The 18,098-nt window shown below is 37.8% G+C and overlaps 5 protein-coding genes across 5 annotated transcripts in view; 2 read left to right on the plus strand and 3 right to left on the minus strand.

Annotated features, from left to right (window-relative positions):
• LOC134677097 (dihydrofolate reductase) overlaps positions 1 to 18,098 on the minus strand; it is a 262,050-nt gene that overhangs the window by 82,102 nt on the left and 161,850 nt on the right. The gene's annotated exons all lie outside the window — the stretch shown is intronic.
• On the minus strand, positions 4,038 to 5,941 carry LOC134676937 (chorion class CA protein ERA.1-like). Its single transcript, XM_063535319.1, has 2 exons — positions 5,881 to 5,941; positions 4,038 to 4,312 (listed from the first exon to the last, which is right to left on the minus strand). Exons 1-2 carry the CDS (start codon positions 5,929 to 5,931, stop codon positions 4,064 to 4,066), a joined length of 300 nt encoding a protein of 99 aa, XP_063391389.1. The 5' UTR covers positions 5,932 to 5,941; the 3' UTR covers positions 4,038 to 4,063.
• Positions 6,271 to 7,036, plus strand: LOC134676821 (chorion class high-cysteine HCB protein 13-like). The gene is made up of 2 exons (XM_063535203.1): positions 6,271 to 6,318; positions 6,734 to 7,036. Exons 1-2 carry the CDS (start codon positions 6,271 to 6,273, stop codon positions 7,034 to 7,036), a joined length of 351 nt encoding a protein of 116 aa, XP_063391273.1.
• LOC134676929 (chorion class CA protein ERA.1-like) lies at positions 10,980 to 12,733 on the minus strand. Its single transcript, XM_063535309.1, has 2 exons — positions 12,683 to 12,733; positions 10,980 to 11,241 (listed from the first exon to the last, which is right to left on the minus strand). The coding sequence occupies exons 1-2, from the start codon at positions 12,731 to 12,733 to the stop codon at positions 10,993 to 10,995; spliced, it is 300 nt and encodes a 99-aa protein (XP_063391379.1). The 3' UTR covers positions 10,980 to 10,992.
• Positions 15,788 to 16,532, plus strand: LOC134676822 (chorion class high-cysteine HCB protein 13-like). The gene is made up of 2 exons (XM_063535204.1): positions 15,788 to 15,852; positions 16,230 to 16,532. The coding sequence occupies exons 1-2, from the start codon at positions 15,805 to 15,807 to the stop codon at positions 16,530 to 16,532; spliced, it is 351 nt and encodes a 116-aa protein (XP_063391274.1). The 5' UTR covers positions 15,788 to 15,804.

The following is an 18,098-nucleotide window of genomic DNA, read 5'->3' on the forward strand; positions in this document are numbered from 1 at the left end:
CTGGAAGCAGTGGTTTGTGTGCTAAACCCCTTTTACTGAGCATTAAATCTATGGATGATTTCATATTGCATATTGTGTAAACATACAAATAATAAATGCATTTTTCATACCTTATCTATAACAAATTGTATTCCTTTCGCAACCTGTAAATTTAGATGGTACCTATGTTTTTTGGCGTAAAATTTACAAGAATGTAATAAACGATCTCCTAGCCTAGTCGTGCTCGAATCTCGGTAAGATCATTAATTTAAACTAGCCAGTGTTTAGATATCACGGATGAGTTATTGAGTTATGGATGTTTTCTAGGCACCTATCTACATATAGGTACAAGTTTCCTTATTATATTAAATACAGGTGGCCAGACTAATTTGTGTGTTTTGCAAATTTAATCGCAACACTGGGTAGAATAAATATTATGATTATGCATTTATTCCGTTTGTCATTAATGTCATTACCTATATTAGGTAATGGATGCATAGGATCAGAGTTCCGTGGCCGAAATGGCAAAAACGGCGCCTTTTTATTTGTCATATTTGGCTGTCCATTGCTTGGCATTAGATTTTTTTAATACTACGTCGGTGGCAAACAACCACACGGCTCGCCTGATTATATTTCATAGAGGTAAACAGGCGGATTTACCTTATTTTAAAAATTGTCAGTTGAGCAGTTTTGAGTTTTCACCGAAAAATATCTTTGTCACTAAATGTGCATAAGTTGTTTTTTTTTGTAACTAGGTATATTGCATTGGTGCCATTTTTTTGCTTAATGTATGAATATACGGAATCCTTTATCATGAGTCATCCAACACGCATTACCCAGTTTAAGTTTTGGTTAGCATGCACTACTGGTTCGCATTTATATTACTAATTTAGATATTGTAATGTTCAACAAAGATGACATTGATGACTATTACTTAAAAGGCTTTGCGTTTTAGTGGTCACCGCAAAAATTTCAAAATATAAACAACATCATGACATATCGGACGACACGTTATGGCTTAACCCTGCTTATTGTGGCGTTCCTTGCGGCGGCCATTTTGGCTGCTAAGAAACGGGTAAGAGTTAAGGCCAGGCCACACCGGCTGTGTGTGCGTAGACGTGCACGTGCGCGTGCGCGTGCGCTAAAATGTTGGAGCCGTGCACGCACGCGTCACGCAAGCGGTGTCTCGTCTCTCTTAAGGAACTGTATTATTATAACGCGCACGTGCACGTCCTGTGCACAGGCCATTAATAGGGGCTTCCTGAGAAAAGCGACATTTCTTTATCTTGATCTCTATTGATCTTGCAAATTAGCGACGTAGAGGCAAATATACGGACAAACGAAATACTTAAGAGGTGTGAAATAGGGCGCAAAAACTTGGTTTTTACATGTTTTTGTGCGAAACGTTGAGCGTAAAGAAAGCGAGCATTCTATCGCACAAGACACGATGTTTTTTTTTTTGTTATTAAAACGAACCGGGAGTTAAGTCTACTTTCGGTTCGTAAATAGTAAGTCGTAAAATTTGTGTTCCAGGTTTACTCTATGGATTTTGAACATATCGAATTGACTTATTTCAACCCCAAGTATGTAGTGGATATGAAAGTGAGCGCGCGACGATACAACCGCCGAGACCCGACACACTATGTTAGTGCGTACTTTGAAGTCTTAGAGCCCCTAGGAAAAAATGTCACAGTAAGTATCAGTGTCAATTTTCTCCTATCAGAGGATAAATGTATGGTTTTAACGAAATATTACCATAAAGGACCTTAAGAGCCCTTCAACGTGCACACTAGCGCCACAGCTTAATAATAGTGATTATTTAAATTTAACGAAAGATATTGAAAAAAGGGGGCCGCTATATTGTGTATTTAAGTACCTTTTGAATACATCAGACTAGTTTTTATGTTGCTGGATTCGTCGATCTAGGAACTCAAAACAAAAACGGCCGTTTTAACTTTGAACGCATAGATTGACGAATCCAGCAACATAAAAACTAGTCTGATGTATTCAAAAGGTACTTAAATACACAATATAGCGGCCCCCTTTTTTCAATATCTTTCATTAAATTTAAATAATCACGATTATTAAGCTGTGGTGCTAGTGTGCACGTTGAAGGGCTCATAAGAGCTACCGATTTCCCCCATGTTATATAGTTCAGAAAAAAATAATTGTTTGGGAGAAATCACCGAAAATTGCCCATAGACAATCAATTCAGAACAGTAACTGAATGCTGTTTAAGGCTGTGTAACGGATCGAAAACCTACCCTGACCTTAAACTGACTTTTATAAAATTAAATGAATCATAATATTGTCTTCGGTTACCGCGATAGTTACTCATGAATTAAAACTATTGAAACGGATTATATCGCGTATATTATATTCATACTACATCCCAACGTTTCGAACCCTTTACAGCGTTCGTGGTCAACGGGTGACCGGGGAAAAACTAGTAGTTTTAAACTACACAGTCCAAAAACTACCGACTTACCTACAAAATAATGAACCATCATAAAGAATAAATTCTTCACCACACCAGCTCGGAAAGGCTTACTTTGCACTTCAAAAACGGATAACAAAGTTGCATTTTGCTATCAGTAATTTACTTGTGAGGCATATCAAATAAAAATTTTGAGTTGTTTTCTTATGTCTTGACTTGACTTTTAAAAGAATTTACTTTTAAATGATGTAATGATTTTGGGTGATAAATATTTAATAACATTCATTTGAATTTGATTTTGTTTGATATTTTACATTTAATATTTGCTTCGGGTTGGTGTGATGAAAAATTTGTTTCACTCGGGGGCAAATATTGTTTAACCCTCGTTACTCTCAAGATTCCGTTTTTCGAATAACTCGCTACGCTCTTGGTTCAATTTTGGAATCTTTCACTTGCTCGGGTACCTATCAATATTAGCACGACCCGTTAAACAACAACTTTGCCCCCTTCTAAAACAAATAACTATTAAGGCCAGTTATACATGCAAAGTTGGTTCATGAGGCTAGATGAACCCTGTAATGGCTCGAAGCTCACGGACTGTATATGTATTTTACAGCTAAACTGGTACCTCTATGAGTTCCTAAGCAACGAATATCGTCGCAGTTTTGTGGAGGGTCATTATAATCTTTGCGATTTTGTATTCACCGATACTCTTGGCGTTTTTGTTAGAGAAAAACTTGACATTGCTTTAAGAAAATGTCCGTTTCCAAAGGTGAGTGTTTTTATTATTACAAATCATTATTAGCACAAATACCCAGTGGGGAGCAAAGTAGGCGCATTTTACAGTACATGTATTTGCGTGATAAAGTGATTAACCATAGATATAAAAGTAATATATATGTCAATGTTATTAACCCTTTACCAGGCTGACAGTTCAAAAATGACAATCCAATGTCAATGTCAGTCTTACTGACCGCAAATAGAACGAATTATGCGATCGACAACACAAACGCAATTCTTCCTATTCGCGATTCCCATACAATACGGATTCCACACAACAGCAGTTTACTACTACATTCGTGATTCCACACAGTTGTTTTTTTTACGCAATTTAGATTCTTCCTATTCGTGATTCTACACAATATTTTTTCGGCGCAACCGCAGTTTACTACATTCGTGATTCATCATTTGAAGTGCCGTGGGAAATAGCCTGGTAATGGGTTAACTATACTTAAGTGATGAATTTCGCTCGATTGTTTCAGGCAGTATATCACGTGGAAAATGTTTCTATTCCAAACCTGCCTATTTTATCCACATTCCCCTTTCCAAAGGGTCGTGTGTACTCCAATTTGACAATTACTCAGCGGGATGGCGTCAAGGAAAAATTATGGAATGTACATGCAGATGCACTCATTAAGATGAAATTTCAGTAGATTTGCTTCTAGTGCACGTTCGTGGTTCGATGACCATTTTTTATTAAGCGCTGTCATAAATTTTCTTCAAAGACTTGTTAAACATCATTTTGGAAATCACTTTCCTCTTCATATTGGGATAAATAATTATAAGCATTTCTGTCTAAACTATTGCAATAAAACAAATTATTAAACATATTAAGTATTACAAATTTCTGGAGTCAAGTTAGAAAAATCACTGACATCCGCATCCGCACTGTCCGGAGATCGACACGGAGCCGCAAGCGGGCACGCAGCCACCGAAGTCAACGGAGCCGAGCACGGGCACGGAGCCGGTTACGCAGGTGTTGCCGCACGCGTCGATGTTGCCGGACACGCCCACCTGTCCGATGCCGGTGCCGCCGTACGAGCCGCAGCTCTGTGAGCTCAGTCCGGACGAACCGTATGAGTACTGGTCACAACCGCATGACTGGCTCAGAACCATCTATGGAAGAACAAATAAAAATAAAACAAATAAAAATATGTCAATGAGTCCTACGGAAATAATCTACGTTTCGGATTTTATCAAACGAAACAAAGTTTTACATTCAACTTGGTACACGGCTGGCTCAAATAAGGTGTTATAGAACTACAAGAGCCTAGGAGGCCTGGTCAATTTAGTGTAGTGTGTAGTAAACGAAGCAAATCGTTGTATGGAGACCCATGCATTAATTTCTCAGTCGGTAAAAATTTGCTTTGTTATTGTATGAGCCGAAACTAACATAAATATATCTAAAAAAAACCGGCCAAGAGCGAGTCTGACTCGCGTTTCTAGGGTTCCGTACATAATTCCGACTTACTCTTGACTGCACATTTCTAATAGGTTTTCCTGCCAACTATTTTGTGTATTTTTTCAAAATTTTAGATCTAGTAATTTCGGAGATACATGGGGGGGGGGAATGATCATTTTGTGGCTATTTGTATTTACTTAAATAACTTCGAACCTATGTATTATTAAATTATAAAAAAAACATGTTCATCTTTGGGTTACTAATTTACATATGTGTACCAAATTTGAACTTAATTAGTCCAGTAGTTTCCGAGAAAATAGGCTGTGACAGACAGACAGACGCACGTGATCCTATAAAGGTTCCGTTTTTTCCTTTTGAGGTACGGAACCCTAAAACACTCCTAAGTTAGGTATTTATACGTAAAAATACAAATCTGTTTATATATTTAACCGAGTCATTCCTCCGTCCAAAATTATTTTACCAAATAAGTTATTGGTATTTCTGCTGGGATATTTTTTTTGATATTTCATATATTGTTGCAATACGTTACATTAATATATCCGGTGAAGAAAATTTTAACGGAGCATTTTTCCGTAAAAAGATATAAACGATTTAAGACTTTAGGCATTTACTTAAATACTATTATTATTATTCTTTGGGAATTTATACAATACTTTTTATTTATTGATACTTTATCATACTGTAAAGTTTTTTCTGGCAGAGGAATTACTGCGGGGTCCACTACCTTTATTTCCTACAGTAATTAGTTTGCAAGAAAGTATGGTCGAGTTTGGTACCAAATGAAAGATTACCTGCGGCTTACCACAGATACAATTCCTTCCACAGACCTAGCAGTCGGTTTCCGATCTATTGCCGACTAAGTGCAACAAATTAAATTGATCTACTCGTATGGGGCTGTCCATAAATAACGTCATCGATTTTTGACGATTTTTAACCCCCCCCCCCCCTATAATCATCCAAAAATCATGCTTCAAATGACCCCATTTCCTCCTACTTCATGCTACCGTCATCCGACGCCCAGACCCCCCCCCCTAAATTGAAATGACGTAATTTATGAATAGCCCCTATCTGTTTACTAGTATTTTTTTTTTTAATTTATTTACTAGTATAAAACAGCCACAATAAGAAACCTTACCTAGAGCTATTTAATAAAATGACAATCAGAATAAAATATGTATAGACCAAACATTATGCGAACGAAATTTGTATTAATAATTCTTAAGGTTTAAATATGTATAAGGTAATAAGTATATGTTTTTACCTGGAGCAGGCAGGCCTGGACGAAGATAGCGAGGACTAGGAAGCGAGACATTTTATAAAGAATAAGTACTAATATTCTTTAAACAAAGAACTTAGAATGATGCCCCTGTATTTTGAAGGCACATATATACTGACATCCAATTCGAAATTAAGAAATTAGGTCAGCGATAACGCTGTACTGACTTGCTCTCTTGCTAAATACTACTATAGGTACTTAATAGTATTGAGTGTCAAAAAACGTTGCATAAATATTTGCGATAAAATAATAATTTAGTAACATATTTAATTGTTTTCTTAGTGAGGCAAGAAGGATAACATTTTAGTATAAAATAGGGAATCTTTAACCTAATTATTCATTCTTAGTTTGCGAACAGACTTAGGACTAGCAAAAATGGTCTTCAAAGTTACCGTCATCTGCGCTTTTGCCTTCTTGGTACAGGTATGTATAAGCTAGATTGAAATCTAATCCACGTTGTAAGTATTTAGTAATTTTAAATTTCTGGGTTCAAACGAAAGAAGCTTTCTTTGTAAAGGTATATATAATTTCTATAATCTCAAAAGATTAAAAAAATATGATGGCAAAAATTTGTTTACGTTTTAAGATCTGACGTACATACTTGGCTAAGACGATATAATCAAAATGCTTTTCTGAACAGTCAGGGCAATTAAGCTTTTGTCAAGGTTACTCAGGAGAATACTAAACTTCTTCTCCTTAATTAATTGTTGTTGTTGTATTGTACACTTGTACAAAAGTAAAAAAGAAACTAGTTTTCCCAAAAGTCTACTATATATATATTATGATCAGAATGAGGTGTATAATTCTAAATGTACATAATTGCTCATGTTGGTTTTAGAGTATCGCCGGACAGAACTGCGGGTGCAGCTGCCAATCGATCAGCATTCCCAGCAGCGGCGGCGCCCTGAACATACAGGCTATCGGGCCCATCGTGCCGTCCGGCATCGCCGTGGCCACGGAGCTGGGCCTGTCCGGCGACCTGGACCTGTCCGGCGCGCTGCCGTACCTGAGCGCGGTGGCGTTCGAGGGCCAGTTCGACACCAGTGGCTCAGCGCCGGTGTGCTACGGCTGCGGGGACTGCGTCGCCATCACGCAGCAGATCGGCGGCTCCAGCGGCTGTGGATGCGGCAGACGCTATTAAGGACTTGTACGAGTATTGTATAAAAATACAGTATAAACATGAAAATATTAAATGCATTTCTCATTGCTTATAAATCGTATTCTTATAACACTTTAAAATCTCGCGTTTTGTACACATATTTTTTACACACACAGCCGAAACGTCGGAATTTAAGGTAAAAATTTTATCGCGTAGACCCGTTTGTGTAATTAAATAATTGTATTGTTAATCCACACTTCCGCATGTAAATTTAGATAGTAGGTTTTTGTTTCCTCAAAATAGTTTTAGAAGAATGTAATAAACGATCTCCTAGCCTAGTCGGTAATGACCGTGCCTGTGAAGCCAGAACTCTCGTTCGAATCTCGGTAAGAACATTTATTTAAACAGCAAGTGTTTAGGTATCACGGATATTTGTTCCTTATATACTATATGTATTCTTATATAAGTTTGCTAATTATATTAATTACGAGTGGCCAGACAATTATTTTGTACATTTTGCGAACTTACGCAACACTGGAATAAATATTATGATTATTAGTAATTTATTCCGTTTATACATTTTATAGGTAATGGACGCACACGATTAAAGTTCCGTGCCTAAATGGCAAAAACGCCGCCTTTTTAGTTGTCATAAGTATTTGACTGTCCGTTTTTTAGCATTCAATTTTTGTTATACTACGTCGGTGGCAAACAAGCATGCGGCCCGCTTGATATATTTGATAGTGGTAACAACAGGCGGTCTTAACGGATTTACCTTAGTTTAGAAATTGTCAGTTGAGCAGTTTTTAGTATTCTACGAAATAAATCTTGGTTAGTAAATGTGCTTAAGTAGGCTTTTTTGTAAGTAGGTAACTATATTGCATTGGTACCATTTTTGCCTACTGTATGTACGGAATCCTATATCATGAGTCATCCAACACGCATTACCCAGTTAAGTTTTTGTTAGCATGCACTACTGGTTCGCATTTATATTTATTTTAATGATCGTTATTAACGTGCAGTTTTTGTAGCCAAGGGTATATTATGGTTGGCAAAAATTCACTTTTGTTCTTAAGACGAAACAGGAGCTGAGTTTTAAACATTTTAGGTAAATATACCCGTCTCGCTAACGGAAGCGGCACCTAAAAGTAGTGCGATAAAGACAAGGCGAAAAATCCTGCGTAAAAATCTCAAAAATCGAGGTTTCGTACTCCTCTGTTTCCTCCTCCAAAACTTAACCAATCGTAACCAAATTTGGAAATCTAAATGATTATGAAATTATCTGTGTCGGACGGTTTTGATTTTTTGGCTAATTGATATCAGTTTTGAATGCCACGCCTCTCATTGCGGCATAGTCAATTAGGCCATTTTGGCCATTTTTGAAGGGCTCTAGCGCCTTAAAAAACAAAAATATTAAAAAAAGCAAAACGGTCCGACACAGATATTGACAATTTTAATCTGTGTTGAAAAAATCATTGCTCTAGCTTCAAAAACCACGGAGGAAAACGAGGAGTACGTTTGTATGGAGAAATTACAACTACTGTTGGCTCTTAAATATAAAATATTTTGCTGCACGCAATTTTAGAGACTTAAATTACCTTCCTGTGACTTCTGTTTACGTAAAAAGGTCATTAAGCTATTTTAAATGGATGTTTTCAATCGACGTGAACGACTGGCAGCCAAACCTGTTGAACAATATTTTTGTCGTTTATTTAGTATAATTTGGATAAGTATGTATACAAATCTCATCATATGTGAAATATATAATGTTTAAAATACTTGCGTATTTGTTTTTTGTCAACCATACTTCGCTACCAATACAACACGTTGATAACGATCTGTTTAAATTACTAATTTAGAGATTGTAATATTCAACAATGATGACTATTACTTAAAATAAAAGGCTTTAGCGTTTTAGTGGTCACCGCAAAAATTTCAAAATATAAATAACATCATGACATATCGGACGATACGTTACGGCTTCACTCTGCTTCTTGCGGCGTGCTTTGCGGCAGCCATTTTGGCTGCTAAGAAACGGGTAAGAGTTAAGGCCAGGCCACACCGGCTGCGTGTAGACGTGCATGTGAAAGTGCGAATATATTGGACGCACACGTCACGCAAGCGGTGTGTCGTCTCTCATAAGGGAATGTATATTACAACGCGCACGTGCACGTCTCGGTGTGCTGCTTACTGCAAAAAGCAAAATTTCTTTATCTGCATCTCTATTGCTCTTGCAAATTAGCGACGTAGGGGCAAATATACGGACGAAATAAATACCCAAGAGGTGTGAAACAGGGCGCGAAAATTTAGCTTCTACATATTTTTGTGCGAAACGTAGAGCGTATAGCAAGCGACCGTTCTATCACACAGGGCAGTTTTTCAGTTTTGTTATTAAAAAGAACCGGAAGTTAAGCCTACTTTCGGTTCGGAAATAGTAAGTCGATAAAATTATGTTTCAGGTTTACTCTATTGATTTTGAACATATCGAATTGACTTATTACAACCCCAAGTACATAGCGGATATGAAAGTGACCGCGCGTCGATATAACCGTCGAGACCCGACACACTATCTCAGTGCGCACTTTGAGATCTTAGAACCTCTAGGAAAAAATGTCACAGTAAGTACCTACCTATCGCTACATTTTCTCCTATCAAATAGGATACGATTTTAACGAAATATTAATATAAAGGACCATAAGAGCTACCGCTCTACCCCCATGTAAGTAAAGTCAGAAAAAAATAATTGATTGGAAGAAATCATCGAAAATTGCCCATTGGTAACCAATTCAGAACAGTAACTGAATGCTTTTAAGGCGTATTTTAACGTATCGGAAACATTCCCTGACCTTAAACATAAAACAAAATTAAATGAATCATAATATTGTCCTCGGTTACCGCGTTAGTTACTCATAAAATATAACTATTGAAACGGATTATACCGCGTATATAGTATTCATACTATATCTCGACGTTTCGAACCCTTTACAGCAATTGCGGTCAACGGGTGACCGAGGAAAAACTACACAGTGCAAAAACTACCCACTTACAAAATAATGAACCATCATAAATTTTAAGGCCAGTTTTATATATGCAAAATTGGTTCATGAGGCTAGATGAACCCTGTAATGGCTCGAAGCTCACGAACTGTATTTGTATTTTACAGCTAAACTTGTACCTCTATGAGTTCCTTAGCAACGAGTATCGTCGCAGTTTTGTGGAGGGTCATTATAATCTTTGCGATTTTGTATTCACCGATGCTCTAGGCATCTATGTTAGAGAAAGACTTGACGTTGATTTAAGAAAATGCCCGTTTCCAAAGGTGAGTGTTTATATTATTACAAATCATTATTAGCACAAATACCCAGTGGGGAGCAAAGTAGGCGCATTTTACAGTACATGTATTTGCGTGATAAATTTATTAACCGTTTACCAGGCTGACAGTTCAAAAATGACAATCCAATGTCAGTCTTACTGACCGCAAATGGAACACATGTTTGAAGTGCCGTATGCGGGAAATATATATCCCTTAGCCTGGTAATGGGTTAACTATACTTAAGTGATAAATTTCCCTCAATTGTTTCAGGCAGTATATCACGTGGAAAATATGTCTGTTCCAAACCTGCCTATTTTATCCACATTCCCCTTTCCAAAGGGTCGTATTTATTCCAATACGACAATTATCCAGCGGGATGGCGTCAGGGAAAAATTATGGAATTTACATGCAGATACACTCATTAAAATGAAATTTCAGTAGATTTGCTTCTAGTACACGTTCGTGTTTCGCCAACTGTTAACCTTTAAGCACTATCATAAATTTACTTCAAAGACTTGAGCATGACTCAAAAATAATTTAAGAAAATCACTTTCCTCTTCATATTGCGAAAAATATTATTATATATCATAAGCATAACCATTTTTGTATAAAGTTACAACAATAAAACTGATCATTTAATATAATATTTTTTATATTACAAATTTCCTGTGTTAAGTTTGTTAAATCACTGACATCCGCATCCGCACTGTCCGGAGATCGACACGGAGCCGCAAGCGGGCACGCAGCCACCGAAGTCAACGGAGCCGAGCACGGGCACGGAGCCGGTCACGCAGGTGTTGCCGCACGCGTCGATGTTGCCGGACACGCCCACCTGTCCGATGCCGGTGCCGCCGTACGAGCCGCAGCTCTGTGAGCTCAGTCCGGACGAACCGTATGAGTACTGGTCACAACCGCATGACTGGCTCAGAACCATCTATGGAAGAACAAATAAAAATAAAACAAATAAAAATATGTCAATGAGTCCTACGGAAATAATCTACGTTTCGGATTTTATCAAACGAAACAAAGTTTTACATTCAACTTGGTACACGGCTGGCTCAAATAAGGTGTTATAGAACTGCAAGAGCCTAGGAGGCTTGGTCAATTTAGTGTAGTGTGTAGTAAACGAAGCAAATCGTTGTATGGAGACCCATGCATTAATTTCTCAGTCGGTAAAAATTTGCTTTGTTATTGTATGAGCCGAAACTAACATAAATATATCCAAAAAAAACCGGCCAAGAGCGAGTCTGACTCACGTTTCTAGGGTTCCGTACATAATTCCGACTCACTCTTGACTGCACATTTCTAATGGGTTTTCCTGCCATCTATATGTAAAGAACTATTTTGTGTATTTTTTCAAAATTTTAGACCTAGTAATTTCGGAGATACATGGGGGGGGGAATGATCATTTTGTGGCTATTTGTATTTACTTAAATAACTTCGAACCTATGTATTATTAAATTATAAAAATAAAACATGTTCATCTTTGGGTTACTAATTTACATATGTGTACCAAATTTCAACTTAATTGGTCCAGTAGTTTCCGAGAAAATAGGCTGTGACAGACAGACAGACGCACGTGATCCTATAAGGGTTCCGTTTTTTCCTTTTGAGGTACGGAACCCTAAAACACTCCTAAGTTAGGTATTTATACGTAAAAATACAAATCTGTTTATATATTTAACCGAGTCATTCCTCCGTCCAAAATTATTTCACCAAATAAGTTATTGGTATTTCTGCTGGGATATTTTTTTTGATATTTCATATATTGTTGCAATACGTTACATTAATATATCCGGTGAAGAAAGTTTTAACGGAGCATTTTCCCGTAAAAAGATATAAACGATTTAAGACTTTAGCTATTTACTTAAATACTATTATTATTATTCTTTGGAAATTTATACAATACTTTTTATTTATTGATACTTTATCATACTGTAAAGTTTTACTGGCAGAGGAATTACTGCGGGGTCCACTACCTTTATTTCCTACAGTAATTAGTTTGCAAGAAAGTATGGTCGAGTTTGGTACCAAATGAAAGATTACCTGCGGCTTACCACAGATACAATTCCTTCCACAGACCTAGCAGTCGGTTTCCGATCTATTGCCGACTAAGTGCAACAAATTAAATTGATCTACTCGTATCTGTTTGACGAACCGCGAGTTCTCAGTTCGGGGCGAAGTACTAGTATTTTTTTTTAAATTTATTTACTAGTATAAAACAGCCACAATAAGAAACCTTACCTAGAGCTATTTAATAAAATGACAATCAGAATAAAATATGTATAGACCAAACATTATGCGAACGAAATTTGTATTAATAATTCTTAAGGTTTAAATATGTATAAGTAAAGGTAATAAGTAGATGTTTTTACCTGGAGCAGGCAGGCCTGGGCGAAGATAGCGAGCACTACGAAGCGAGACATTTTATCTTCTATACATATAATAAAGCTGTAGACGGTCGAAAGTCTGTACATGGAAGATATTTGAAAAAAAGTTGGCTGGGGATACTTAGAATCGATAACAGAACACGTTCCAACAGTTTTTAGAATTTTTGTCTGTTTGTCTGTTTATCTGTTTATCTGTTTATCTGTTTATCTGTTTATCTGTTTGTCTGTTTATTTGAACGCGCATCACGTGAAAACGGCTGGACGGATTTTGATGAAAACTTTACTAATCTGTCGAGAAAATCTCCGGCCAGGTTATAGGCTATAAAAATTTAATCCATATAAGGGGGGGTAGCCACAATACTCGCTTGATTTAAGTTTGCCCCTGAATCTTATGGCGCTACTTAGGAAGGAGGGGCAAACTTTTTCGCGCCAGGTTGGGACTAAAAGTAAAAAACCGGGCAAGTGCGAGTCGGACTCGCGCACGAAGGGTTCCATAAAACGGTCCTCCATCCAAGTCCCCGCCCGACATTGCTTAACTACGGTCTATAAAATCACGTTTGTTGTATGGGAGCCCCACTTAAATCTTTATTTTATTCAGTTTTTAGTATTTGTTGTTATAGCGACAACAGAAATACATCATCTGTGAAAATTTCAACTGTCTAGCTATCACGGTTCGTGAGATACAGCCTGGTGACAGACGGACGGACGGACAGCAGAGTCTTAGTAATAGGGTCCCGTTTTACCCTTTGGGTACGGAACCCTAAAAATGTACAACTATCTATCAAATGGCGTTTTTTATATCGAAAAATTTTCGCGCTCGCTTCGCTCGCGTTTTCAAAACCATTCTATGATATGATAAAGATGATATTCGGTTGGCAACTGCAGCAGCATTACTCTGTTGCAACGTTACTGCTCCGGCACTGTCAATTTTCGTCATAAAATGATGTGACTGATTTCCATACTAAAAGTAAGAGAGTGAGGGTACGTATGAAAATTTCCAACGTAGGCATTCGATTTGACCTTACGCGGACGCCCTTAAAGTCATGGAAAAAATCTTGCTTTCGGGCTTGCGGCCAGCCGATTTTTTCGACATAGGTTACCGATTTTATAGCGAATTTTGCTCTCTTGCACGGCAGATTTATCGGCCAAGGCGAGTTGCTACTTAGCCGCGATTCTGAGACCTAACTGTCAAAGTAATAACACTTTGGCAGTTAGATCTCAAGGGCCCCGTGAAAGCCGAAAACTAAAAGCATCCTATCAAGTAGCGCTTTCGAGTGAAGCCAAAGAGCGAGCAGTAGAAGAGTCGTGATTACATGCATAGTTTCAATTTCAAGCCACTCTTTTGCAGTTCGGCGTGAGGTCTTATGCAAGGCATTCTCCCTTACGGCAAAGTTGATTTTCTGCCTTAATTACACTTGGGCGTGGATCCAAATCCAAGCTTTCCTCTTTCGCAGCTGGGCCTTCTGCCTTGCTCACATTTCGCCAATACAATTCACTTGGTCAATTCCAAGCTCTGCTTTCTTGCATCTTTTCTGTATGAAAACAACCTCGCTGAGACCCTTAAATATCGAGCCCTATGCCAAGCTAGGCTGATAGAAAACTGTCACATCCTTCTCTGTATGAAATCCTGGATTTGCGCCTGGTTGGGACTAAAAGTAAAAATGTACAACTGTCTATCAAATTGCGTTTTTTATATCGAAAATAGTACTCTGTTGCAACGTTACTGCTACAGTACTGTCAATATTCGTGATAAAATGATGTGTCTGATTTCTATACTAAAAGTAAAAATGTACAACTCTCTATCAAATTGTGTTTTTATATCGAAAAATTTTCGCGCTCGCTTCGCTCGCGTTTTCAATAACATTTTAAGATGTGATAAAGGTGATATTCGGGTGGCAACTGCAACAGCATTACTGTGTTGCAACGTTACTGTTGCAGCACTGTCAATTTTTGTGCAAAAATGATGTGACTGATTTCCATACTAAAAGTAAAAATGACCAACTGTCTATTAAATTGCGTTTTTATATTGAAAAATTTTCGCGCTCGCTTCGCTCGCGTTTTCAATTACATTCTGAGATATGATAAAGGTGATAATCAGGTGGCGACTGCAGCAGCATTACTCTGTTGCAACGTTATTGCTGCAGGACTGTAAATTTTCGTGATAAAATGATGTGACTGATTTCCATATCCAGCTGTAATGCGGCAATGAACGTCACTCAATTGACCAATAAAAATTCAATATAATCTTGACGACCCTAGGGAGAGGGGGCACCATGGTCTAGAAATGCTTAGGGCATCAAAATATCTTAATCCGGCACTGGTCGTTTGCGGAGTCAAACGATTTGGGACTCACATTTAATACGCATTACCATGCCTTCCCCATCGAATGATTCGCGAAAGTCTCGCAACGCATTGAGGTTACAAAGGGCACGTGGTTTTCCTCAGGAGTCTGAAGAAGACCACGGTGAGTGGCGCTTTAGCCAGGCAAGCCGCTTCGCTTTTGCTCGCGCGCGTATACCTTACTGTGTCGTCCGATATACACCTACTACTCTGTCGTTTAAATCACGTGTAAAATTTGAATAAGGGCGAAAAAAGCTATTGATTTTGGAGTGTAGTTTTATTTAGTGGTACCTAATTGTAAAATATTTTATCTGGGCTACAGTCCTCTAGCATATCCATCTGTCAACTTTACTTCAAGTTCCGTCTCCAGGGGAGAGGGAGAGAAATAGAACAGACCGAATTCCACGCGGGCGGAGCCGCGGGCACAGCTAGTAAAGAATAAGTGCCAATATTCTTTAAACAAAGAACTTAGAATGATGTCCCTGTATTTTGAAGGCCCATTTATACTGACATCCAATTCGAAATTAAGAAATTAGGTCAGCGATAACGCTGTACTGACTTGCTCTCTTGCTAAATACTACTATAGGTACTTAATAGTATTGAGTGTCAAAAAACGTTGCATAAATATTTGCGATAAAATAATAATTTAGTAACATATTTAATTGTTTTCTTAGTGAGGCAAGAAGGATAACATTTTAGTATAAAATAGGGAATCTTTAACCTAATTATTTATTCTTAATTTGCGAACAGACTTAGGACTAGCAAAAATGGTCTTCAAAGTTACCGTCATCTGCGCTTTTGCCTTCTTGGTACAGGTATGTATAATTTTCAAAATAAATCTAATCCACGTTGTAAGTATTTAGTAATTTTAAATTACTGGATTCAAACGAAAGAAGCTTTCTTTGTAAAGGTATATATAATTTCTAGCCGTTTGAGATTATAAAAATATGATGGCAAAAATTTGTTTACGTTATAAAGATCTGACGTACATACTTGGCTAAGACGATATAATCAAAATGCTTTTCTGAATAGCCAGGGCAATTAAGCTTTTGTCAAGGTCACTCAGGAGAAAAAGTGTAAAAAAGTAAAAAAAAACTAGTTTTCCCAAAAGTCTAATTCGCTTACTTTATGATCAGAATCAGGTGTAGGTATAGTTCTAAATGTTGTACATAATTGCTCACGTTGGTTTTAGAGTATCGCCGGACAGAACTGCGGGTGCAGCTGCCAATCGATCAGCATTCCCAGCAGCGGCGGCGCCCTGAACATACAGGCTATCGGGCCCATCGTGCCGTCCGGCATCGCCGTGGCCACGGAGCTGGGCCTGTCCGGCGACCTGGACCTGTCCGGCGCGCTGCCGTACCTGAGCGCGGTGGCGTTCGAGGGCCAGTTCGACACCAGTGGCTCAGCGCCGGTGTGCTACGGCTGCGGGGACTGCGTCGCCATCACGCAGCTGATCGGCGGCTCCAGCGGCTGTGGATGCGGCAGACGCTATTAAGGAGTTGCTAATACTGTATAAAAATACAGTATAAACATGAAAATATTAAATGCATTTCTCATTGCTTATAAATCGTATTCTTATAACACTTTAAAATCTCGCGTTTTGTTCACATATTTTTTACACACACAGCCGAAACGTCGGAATTTAAGGTAAAAATTTTATCGCGTAGACCCGTTTGTGTAATTAAATAATTGTATTGTTAATCCACACTTCCGCATGTAAATTTAGATAGTAGGTTTTTGTTTCCTCAAAATAGTTTTAGAAGAATGTAATAAACGATCTCCTAGCCTAGTCGGTAATGACCGTGCCTGTGAAGCCAGAACTCTCGTTCGAATCTCGGTAAGAACATTTATTTAAACAGCAAGTGTTTAGGTATCACGGATATTTGTTCCTTATATACTATATGTATTCTTATATAAGTTTGCTAATTATATTAATTACGAGTGGCCAGACAATTATTTTGTACATTTTGCGAACTTACGCAACACTGGAATAAATATTATGATTATTAGTAATTTATTCCGTTTATACATTTTATAGGTAATGGACGCACACGATTAAAGTTCCGTGCCTAAATGGCAAAAACGCCGCCTTTTTAGTTGTCATAAGTATTTGACTGTCCGTTTTTTAGCATTCAATTTTTGTTATACTACGTCGGTGGCAAACAAGCATGCGGCCCGCTTGATATATTTGATAGTGGTAACAACAGGCGGTCTTAACGGATTTACCTTAGTTTAGAAATTGTCAGTTGAGCAGTTTTTAGTATTCTACGAAATAAATCTTGGTTAGTAAATGTGCTTAAGTAGGCTTTTTTGTAAGTAGGTAACTATATTGCATTGGTACCATTTTTGCCTACTGTATGTACGGAATCCTATATCATGAGTCATCCAACACGCATTACCCAGTTAAGTTTTTGTTAGCATGCACTACTGGTTCGCATTTATATTTATTTTAATGATCGTTATTAACGTGCAGTTTTTGTAGCCAAGGGTATATTATGGTTGGCAAAAATTCACTTTTGTTCTTAAGACGAAACAGGAGCTGAGTTTTAAACATTTTAGGTAAATATACCCGTCTCGCTAACGGAAGCGGCACCTAAAAGTAGTGCGATAAAGACAAGGCGAAAAATCCTGCGTAAAAATCTCAAAAATCGAGGTTTCGTACTCCTCTGTTTCCTCCTCCAAAACTTAACCAATCGTAACCAAATTTGGAAATCTAAATGATTATGAAATTATCTGTGTCGGACGGTTTTGATTTTTTGGCTAATTGATATCAGTTTTGAATGCCACGCCTCTCATTGCGGCATAGTCAATTAGGCCATTTTGGCCATTTTTGAAGGGCTCTAGCGCCTTAAAAAACAAAAATATTAAAAAAGCAAAACGGTCCGACACAGATATTGACAATTTTAATCTGTGTTGAAAAAATCATTGCTCTAGCTTCAAAAACCACGGAGGAAAACGAGGAGTACGTTTGTATGGAGAAATTACAACTACTGTTGGCTCTTAAATATAAAATATTTTGCTGCACGCAATTTTAGAGACTTAAATTACCTTCCTGTGACTT

The sequence above is a fragment of the Cydia fagiglandana genome, chromosome 25, assembly GCF_963556715.1.
Source record: "Cydia fagiglandana chromosome 25, ilCydFagi1.1, whole genome shotgun sequence".
NCBI classification, from domain to species: domain Eukaryota; kingdom Metazoa; phylum Arthropoda; class Insecta; order Lepidoptera; family Tortricidae; genus Cydia; species Cydia fagiglandana.

Bases quoted from the DNA above. Each gene is read 5' to 3' on its own strand.
- LOC134676929 (XM_063535309.1), bottom strand. From the start codon at position 12,733: ATGTCTCGCTTCGTAGTGCTCGCTATCTTCGCCCAGGCCTGCCTGCTC. The intron at 11,242-12,682 runs GTAAAAACATCT...GTTCTTCCATAG, and splicing joins CCCAGGCCTGCCTGCTCCAG to ATGGTTCTGAGCCAGTCATG.
- LOC134676822 (XM_063535204.1), top strand. From the start codon at position 15,805: ATGGTCTTCAAAGTTACCGTCATCTGCGCTTTTGCCTTCTTGGTACAG. The intron at 15,853-16,229 runs GTATGTATAATT...CGTTGGTTTTAG, and splicing joins CTTTTGCCTTCTTGGTACAG to AGTATCGCCGGACAGAACTG.
- LOC134676937 (XM_063535319.1), bottom strand. From the start codon at position 5,931: ATGTCTCGCTTCCTAGTCCTCGCTATCTTCGTCCAGGCCTGCCTGCTC. The intron at 4,313-5,880 runs GTAAAAACATAT...GTTCTTCCATAG, and splicing joins TCCAGGCCTGCCTGCTCCAG to ATGGTTCTGAGCCAGTCATG.
- LOC134676821 (XM_063535203.1), top strand. From the start codon at position 6,271: ATGGTCTTCAAAGTTACCGTCATCTGCGCTTTTGCCTTCTTGGTACAG. The intron at 6,319-6,733 runs GTATGTATAAGC...TGTTGGTTTTAG, and splicing joins CTTTTGCCTTCTTGGTACAG to AGTATCGCCGGACAGAACTG.